This window comes from Gobio gobio (genome assembly GCF_949357685.1).
Source record: "Gobio gobio genome assembly, chromosome: 7".
Classification (NCBI taxonomy): Eukaryota; Metazoa; Chordata; class Actinopteri; order Cypriniformes; family Gobionidae; genus Gobio; species Gobio gobio.
Window position 1 is genome coordinate 30,789,356 of NC_137103.1, and position 9,535 is coordinate 30,798,890.

The 9,535-nt window shown below is 36.7% G+C and overlaps 1 protein-coding gene across 1 annotated transcript in view; it reads left to right on the forward strand.

Moving 5' to 3' along the window:
* LOC307129406 (uncharacterized protein) overlaps positions 1-858 on the forward strand; it is a gene marked incomplete at both ends in the record, with an annotated part of 7,550 nt that extends 6,692 nt beyond the window's left edge. Inside the window, 2 exons of the mRNA XM_079821802.1 lie at positions 1-165; positions 586-858. The exon at positions 1-165 is cut by the window's left edge and continues 78 nt beyond it. Coding sequence (XP_079677928.1) covers positions 1-165; positions 586-858 — 438 coding nt within the window. The remainder of the gene's footprint in view (positions 166-585) is intronic.
* Positions 859-9,535: the final 8,677 nt, after the last annotated feature.

The following is a 9,535-nucleotide window of genomic DNA, read 5'->3' on the forward strand; positions in this document are numbered from 1 at the left end:
TTCAGCCGCTGTAACTCCATCCGAGTCGAGAGTGGGGCCTGGGTTTTGCATGAGCGTCCAAAATTCATGGGCAGCCAATACATCCTTACCAGGGGAGAATATCCTGATTACCAGCGCTGGATGGGGTACAATGACTCTATAAGGTCTTGCCGCATGGTGCGAAATGTAAGTTATCCCTGTTTGGAGAGCCATAGCTAGGCTATTTTGCCCAATGCAGGTCTGTTTTCCTATTTTCCAGCAAAAGCACCATATGTTGGATGTGTGCAACACTAATCATTCAGAAACAGTATTATTGGCCCTTAAACTCTGCTAGATGCTGAATAACTTTGTATTGTTTCCCACTGAATGTTAGTTTTTTTCTTCAAGGAGATTAAAACAAAACCCCCAGTATACATCTACATTTATTTTGTGTGATTCTGTGGAATAAAAACAGCCCTGTTTACCATTTAAACCACCCCCATAGACTACATAATTTATAACATTATGATGATTTGTATGGTGCTGCTTTGTTTGCTCTTCATAAATGGCCAACGTGAAATAAATTAATTTGTAATGGTATTTGGGAAACTACTGTCTCTGTTTTAGCACACTGGCATTTTCCGTATCCGTCTGTATGAGCGGCCTGACTTCCAGGGTCAGATTATAGAGTGCAGTGAGGACTGGCCCTCTCTCTTTGACCGCTTCCGTCACCGTGAGATCCAGTCCTGTAACGTTTTGGATGGCGCCTGGGTCTTCTTCGAGCATCCTAACTACAGGGGACATCAGTACTTGTTGGAGAGAGGCGAGTACCGCCGCTTCTCTGACTGGAATGCCATGCAACCTACTGTCGGCTCCCTACGCCGTGTTCAAGAGTTTTAGTTCTTTCAGTGTGTAGATGATTGTTCCTGAACTATTTAATAAAAAAGGACACTGAGCCCACCTAAAGCTCCTGTCTCCTGTTTTATTTTGAAAAATCTCTTATGCTTACCAAGGCTGAGTTTGATCAAAAATACAGTATAATACAGTAAAACATTAATATAGCAAAATATTATTACAATTTAAAATAAATGTTATTTATTTTAATCAACTTTCAAATGTAATTTATTCCTGTGATGGCAAAACTGAATTTTCAGCATCATTACTCCAGTCTTCAGTGTCACATGATCCTTCAGAAATCATAATATGCTGATTTGCTGCTCAAGAAAAGAAATTGTACATCAAAGTTTAAAACAGTTGTGCTGCGTAGCATTTTTGTGAAAACCATGATATATTTTTTTCAGGATTCTTTGATGAATAGAAAGTTATCAAAACAACAGAATTTATTTGAAATAATTTTTTTTGTAACACTGTAAAAGTCTTTACTATTGTTTTTAATCACATTTAATGCCTCCTTGCTGGATAAAACCATGAGTTTATTTTTTTTTAATTCTTACCGACTATGTATGTGTCAAATGTTAGCCAGAACATTTTTTGCTATTTATATATTCTCATCACAACTTTCTGCAGTTGATATAACTCACTACCTCCCTCTGTTGGTTTATTTTTCCTGCAATAGTGTCTAACAAACTTACAATTTAAAATGACACATACAATTACATTATTTAATTATATATATATATATATATATATATATATATATATATATATATATATATATATATATATATATATATATATATATATATATATATATATATATATATATATATATATATAGACCTCTTAGATTTCATAGAAAACAATAATGAATTCACTGTTTTTGTGTACTGGCATGGCAAACTGTACATTTTAAATTAAATTAAAAATTAATTAACTGATCATTTAAAATATAGCTGACAAATGCAGTTGCACCTAAACGCTTTATTTAAACTTTATTTCTAATCTGCATGACAGATAAAGAGGCCGAAATAAATGGTTTAAAAACTGCCTCTTCATGCCTTTTACTATACACACACTGAGGTCAGGAATTTTGTTTTTGTTAGGTAGTACCTGTTCGCGTGAATATAAATACCACACATGTTTTTAACCATTTGTATGTTAAAAAGAATGAATGCTTGTGTGTTTGCATAGGCAGAGAGCATGAACTGTCAGCTGTGTGGGCAGTTGCTGGTCAATAGCCCCTGGTAAATCTCCCCATACAATAGTCCAGGCCATGTTGATGACTCAGGAGCTTTGCCAGTGCGATTCCAGCATGTACCCAAAGTCCACAATGCTGATGCAGAGAGGGACAAGAGTATGCTGAAACAAAAGGTTTTTTTTTGTTTTTTTTTCTGCACAAAGGCCGCCAGCAAGCACTTTTTCACTGATGGGCCCACAGGGCAACATGTCTCTGTTGGTACAGATTCCTCCAAAGGCATCCAGCACTGAATAGAAGGATAGTTCACAAAGTTCACTTGCTAGTAGTTGAGCTGGTGTTTTTTGTGCTAGCCTGAGAGCACCCTCTTGTGGCAGTCATGTTTAATGTACTCATATTATCTGTGATTATAAATCTGCATCTCTGACTATGGACTGCTAGTTGTGTTTCAGATCATTGTGAAGTAATGTATTTATTATTACTTTTTTATTACTAGGTTCTGTATTAAAACATCCTCAGACATCCACTGTATTCTCAATAAATTTTGGTTAAAACACCACAGAAGCAGAATAGTATTTACAATTTCAATCTCCCAGCATGCCAAAGTCACACAACATGACTGAAAGCATTGCTGTCTGCTATAGCAATCTTCTAAGTAGCTGACCTTTAATATTTTTTTTCCACAATTCTCAAGTTTAGAGACAAACATTTTGAATGTTTTAGATAGTGTGCATTATTTTTTTTTATATTGTTTCCATAGCAGAACCCATTCAAAAAATCCTTGATAAAATACTCCAAATGATTTTCAACTGCACTAAGATGAACATAATAAAACTTCAACCTAGTTTACTGAGATTACATTTATAGAGTTCAATGCAACTACCGTGTAGGCCTCTAAATAGGAATTTTCAAATACTTTAGGAATAGTATGGAATGGAGGAATAGTACAGGATCAATAAACTTTACAGCAGTGTTTGGGGTAATGCATTACTAGGTACATAATCAGATATTTTTCAAGTAACTAGTAATGTTAAGTAAAAGCATTACTTTTACATTTACAACAAAATATCTAAGTTACTTTTTCAGATAAGTAACACAAGTTTGTTTTCCCATTTATAGAACTGCTGTTGACCTTCATCCAATTCAACCAAACGAATAAGCAAAAATGACGTTGGTTAAACATCACATTTGTGTTTCTTTTTTCTTTGTTTTTATTGTGTTGTACGTTCTTCTCCTGCATCCTAGGCTGCATTAAGTTTACCTTTCATACCCTTCCCTCGCTAACTTCCCTCTGTCTTGTTCACTCAGATGTCATTGCTTTCGTTGGTCGAGTGCCCACTACTGGTGGAACTCTTGCAATATGTTTACATGGAACACCCTTGGTCACACGTGAGCCCTGTGAGCTGCTGTTGTGACATCACAATCATGTTGCATTGTGGTCTTTGGATCTGCCTGAAGTCTACATATAAGTAGACTCACTCCCTCTGTCAAAATGGTCGAGGGTCTGTCCAAATAAACTTCCCTCGTCCACTTGTAGAATTTGAACTCACTTTGGGATTCCCTCGAAGGGAAGTGCTTAGGGAAGTTTGTGGATGTATGTCAGCATGAGGCTTATTTATTTCATTATTCTGGTGTGAAAGGGCATTTACATTTGCCAATAACAGTTTTCAATTAAAAAAACTATAAGCAAGCCCAGCCCAGAGAGAAAGTAACACAACACATTATTTTCCATAAAAGTAACTAAGTAATGCAATAGTTTTTTAAGGAGTAACACAATATTGTAATGCATTACTTTTAAAAGTAACTTCCCTCAACACTGATTCTGAGCTGATTTAGAGATTTTAAACATCCACATTTGAGTCTCGTAGCTTATTGGGATATTGTATCAAGAAGGTCCAAGCTAATTTTAATTTTAAATGTTTTTCAATATTTCAATATATCTTTCTAAAATCCGCCAAAAACCAAATATGCATAGAAATCATGATTTTTACAACCCCTGACTTGCTAAAGGCAAATTTAAGGGAGACAAAATACATAATCAGTATCAGCTTGGGACTTATGTTCTTATTTCATTACATGCTGGAGTTATTTTAGGCTTTTTTTTTTTTTTAATCAGGATACCTCTTCTGTGAGATTTATCAGCTGCTACCATGTGGTACAGCTATGAATTAACAAGTTGGCAAAGTATGTGCAGGTGTTAATTACCTGGCAGTTGTGATTGGGAACTGCAAGGTCATTGTGGAGACACCCCTGCTGCAATGTTATAGCACTGTTAAAAGATGGAGACATGAGAGATGGAGGCAGGAATTAATGATAAAATAGACTTATGAAGCAGTAATGTAATTTAAACCCATTATACAATCATGATCATTTTCTCCAAAAAAAGTATAGTAACGATGTATTGTAGAGTAGTACAAATTACACATTATGTTGTGTCACTGGCCTAATCTAATAAAAAAAAACTAGTTTGATTTGTCTGGCCTGTGGTTGTGTTTTTTCCCCCCATGTGAATGAAATTTCACGTTTTCCTATTGCTTTCAGAATCACATTCCTCCAGGACTATTTTTAAACCTCTGAGTCACTGATACAGGTCCACAGCTGAAAGGAATTACTTTAATCCTATGAAAAGAATGTAAAAATAAACTTTCCAGACCAGACAATTGCCTTGTAAGGAAATGGCAATAGAGTTAGAGGGGAATGGGGGGCAGGGGTAAAAAAAGAAAGAAACACCATATTCATCTATGCAAAATCATCTAGTTTCTAAAGTTATGATGTTTGAAGAGTTGCCTTGGGCACAGTAAAATCCAACAATGCTGTACAAATATAAAAGAAAGATGCTTAGATTCTGGAAAAAAATAAGTTTGAATAGTAATTGGTCTATGTTCCATAAAAAAGACAGTAGCATAACAGTGTTCTTTAACCTCTTGTCTTGTGCAGTAAAGCTCCTGGAATAGGCACAGCTCATTAAAGTACTATAGACTAATTGCCTGTATCTTAACACCGCTCCTCTCTCTTTTTAGTACGAGTGCATGAATTATTAAACACAACCTCTTTCTTGCCTGTATTCCTTTGAGATGCTTAAGATTTAATGGCAGGAAATTTGCACTATATATCCAGACCTCTCCTCAGTATACCACTGTGTGCGTGTAAAACTACAAAACATACACACTCCAAAACCCCAACATATTAACTACATTAGATTATATCTTTTACCCTAAATAATTCTGTCCAACAAGGCTTATTAAGATAAAGATGGGAATTAGGATTAATTATTAAATGGGCAGGCTGGAGGGGTGAGGTAAAGGCAATCTCACTCCTTTCTGGTGATGACAGACAGACTGGTGGTACACCTGGCACAGAACGGCATGCTGGGTCCTTAATTATGGGCCTCGGCCTGAGGTACATTAGGTGATCCACCTAGTGCTGCCATAAATCTGTTACAAATACAGGCGGCCTTTGAATCTCTAAATAATGAAACCCCAACTGCACTTTGTCACGATGTCCAGCTCTTCATAACCAAAAGGGATTGGGAAGCTGAGGAAGAACTTTAATATTCACTTGAAATTTTCATCAATAAACTTGTTAATTCGTTTATAGACTAAAGATGAGACTTCCATAAAATGTGTAGGTTTTTGAATTCACTTGTGCCTTTTATTTTTACCATAGGAGGGCAGCATAGTATTTAGAACAAAACATTGCCAGTGGCACACTATTTTTCATTTAATTGTGTTATTATAATTGTTGTTATTATTGGAATATAGGCATATTTACTTAGAGATCCACACCATGTATTTCAGTCTGGTACCCTGCAGCAGGAGGAAGCATAGAGTCAGTGTAATATAAAACAGGCCACCACAGATCTATTTTAAAGCTTTGACTGACACTTGTTTTACAAATCCTACTTCTCAAAGATAATTTACATTTGTAAACTCAGGAAGGGTTTTTTAGATGTTGATAAAAAAAAACCTTAGAGTAAGGATTCTCCAGGGGGGAATGCGTTATGACGTCGGCATGAGACAATATTTCCATGGTAACCAATATTTTTGTCTCCTCCACCCTGGCAGCAAAATGCCTGTCACGAGATCTCACCCCAAACCCCACGGCCACCTAATACGTGTTTTTCATTATATTTGAGTTAAAATACTTGAATTCCCACAGAGAAAATGATCGGTGGAAAATTTCAGATTTTAACCGTGGTGAGTCATAACAATACATTACACAAAGTTGTTACTTTTTAAGAAAAACAGCACTGATGAAACAGGTTTCCCTCCAGCTCACATGAGGATTTGGATTCATCCTGGTCAACTGAATTTTTAAGTCCAAAAATTCGTTCACGGAGCCCTTATGCAGGTTAGTTACACCAGTAGGTGGCAACAAGTGAATGGTCTTTTTGGTGTTATGAGCGAATCATTTAATCATTCACGCAAACAATTCACTGAAACACAGACTGGTTCACGATAAAAACAAGTCTTATTAAAAGTGTTTACCAAAGATAAAAGGTGTGTTTGACAGTGTATGCAATGTAACTTTGTTTTAAAAAGTGGGTGGGACAGGCGTGTGTGGTGATAGTGGGGGTGGGGAGTTGCTAATATGTACAATAACAATTTGACAGGTGATTTGACTCCGGGATGAAAATAACAGCGTCTGGACGACATGGCGACAAACGCAACCGAACGCAACACTTCCTCTTCTCCACGAGGGAGAGCAACAAGACCACGCCCCCTTTTTTGCGTATTCTTGTGGGCGGAGGTTAGTCAACAAACTGTTCTACTGACATCATTAAAGCAGGATGTACAGGGATTTAGTCCAAACCGGCCGTTCGCTGTAGGCTTTGAAAGGGAACTTCTGTTAAATAAAATATCTCGCTTGGCATTGAACTTTGAGCTTTATAATTTTACAGGTATTATATATGCTCTAACAGCAACATTACACACAAACTAAAGTTTGAAAAATGGGATCACGAAGAACAGGACCTTTAATCACTGGTGGCAACTAACTGCAATTCCAGATTTCAAACAGAGATGGCGACAAAGAAGCAAAATTTACGTACTGTAGCTTTAACGTGATAGTTTCATCCCTACATCTACTATATTTCCCCCTCTCTTTTTGAAAGTTGTAAAAACTCTGTCGAGTTTTTCTTTTGCTATTTGAGACACACACAAAAAATATTTAATGTATTTAAAAATATTTAATATGATATGTTAACTGTCTAAACCTCGTAACTCAAACGGTCGGCAAAGCTCCGCCCTCCTCAAGTAAGCCTCTGGCAGAGCCTCTGCTTGTTTACTGCGGTGCAGGGGTAAATAATTATTATTTGATTGAGTAAAGTTTTCTTTCTTCGGTTCTACACAGACCTGCCATTGCTAACATTCTTGGATAAACATCTGGATCCAAAAGCTAATGCTAGCAGCCTTGCGACGTTACATAGGATGACTTTACAGCTGAGCGCGGGCTTTCATTCACGTTGGATCCGTTGTTGGATGCGTCAACGTCACATTTACATATGATTGGTTGACTGCCAAATGAAACATTTAAACAGAACGATAAAATAATCAATAACAATAGTTAATGGTAATTTAAAATAAGCGTTTCTGTTAAGAACGTTTAAACTTGTTTTCGTTTTGTTTATGTTCCTGTTAAAATTTCGTAGGATTTCCGGTTGTTGTTTTCGTTCCTTGAACCGGGTCGTAGCCCTGATTTTGTGGAACATATCCCAGTATTATGCGCACGTCGTTTGAATATGTTATAATTACCCATTATATTTTATTATTATTATATGCGGTGTAATAAACTATAAATAATCTTATCAGACTAGTTGTTATTCAGCGAATAAACACAACACAATACTTAAAATGAACAACCAAGTCTTTAAATGATGCTTTAAGCTGCGTTTTAAAACCTATAGTGAGCATTTGTGGGCATATTTGAAGCGCTCACTGCATTATTGGGCTTCATAGCGTTTCGAGTCAGCTTAGCTCATGCACACACGATGCCTATGATGCTGCACCTGCCCATGATGCCCATTGCAGGTCTAGGCAGGTCGCTAGGTTTTGACAACAGCCGGAGTCACGACTCCAGACTGGCGGGGAGATGAGGACACAATGAATTCATCTGTGGGTAGGTCCTTTTCTCTTTTAGTTACTCGGGAATTAATGACACTGAATGATAAAATGTCACGTACATAGATTGCCTCGTTATCCATATGATTTCACCTTGTTAAGTTATTGCTTTTTACGCATTGTGGCTTGATAATATTTTTGGGCCATTAAAAAAATAATAGAATATAATTTGAGGTATTAGGATTGAAAATGCATGCATTTATAAGCTTGGCATTCATATCAGAATGTAAACATTCTGAAATCTCGAAGTATCCATGGACAACACAACCTAATCAGCAGCCTTATTCTTTATGCTGTCCATGTAGACAGATTACAATTTTAAAAACCTGTTTATTGTACGTTGTTTTATATTTATAGTTGCCTGCAGTGTGTATGGATATCGTTTTTCACAAACAAGCACGCTTGTTTGTAAAGGGGTTTGCAGATGTGATGCTTTTCCCAGGACTGTCTCAGGAATGAGGTGTTTACAGAGCTGGGCAAAGGGGGATCCTGGGAGGTTGCTATTTTTAGCTCTTATTTCATCATTCCTCTGCACAGTGCAGTAAGCTGCTCTTTGCATCTCAATGATTGAGGACTGGAACATCAGCCCCCTTCTCTTTAATACATCCACATCTTTTAAATCAAAAACAATCCAAAATGAACAATCCATTTTTCCATCTTGCTCTTTTGTTGTTGCTTTGCTCTGCAGATTAAGGCTGTTACGTAGTGCAGTGCTGTGTTCTTTACACGTGGAGCATTAGGACATTCATCATGGGCATTCAGTAGTGTTTGACAGAATGATGTCTCTTGATACTAAACACAGTATATACAGGCACAGATCCATTCACAGTGTTTCCCCCACGGTTGTCATAACAGCATGAGCCAGATTGGTATCTAACGCCATACGCCTGACCTTAAACATGATGACCTATGTCTTTAAAGTTTCCATCCCATGTATAATCCGTCAGACGTTTTAAATCACAACAGAAGTGCCTTTCTCTGTGCTGAATGAACACACTCTTGCATGTAGTGGATGTGGTGAGGATCTTAATTCAAAAGGAATAGATACTGTTTCACACTTTCCAGAAAGTGTCTTCATTCTCAATTTAGATTAACTCGGAGCACAAGCACATTGACATGGAAATAAGAGAAAAATATGAAAAACAGTTTCCTCATGTTCAAGCCATGACTCGGAAAAATGTAGGTGTTTAATTTTTGTTTGAACCTACCCTGTAAATAATTTGTTTTGTAGTGGAACATTTTTAGATATTTTTAAAGATGCATATCTTTGGCAGTTCTGGTCATTGCATAACGTTTCTCTTTGATAAGATTCAATATGAGCAATTTACACAAAATATATGTTGGAAAATGAAAGTGAAATAAC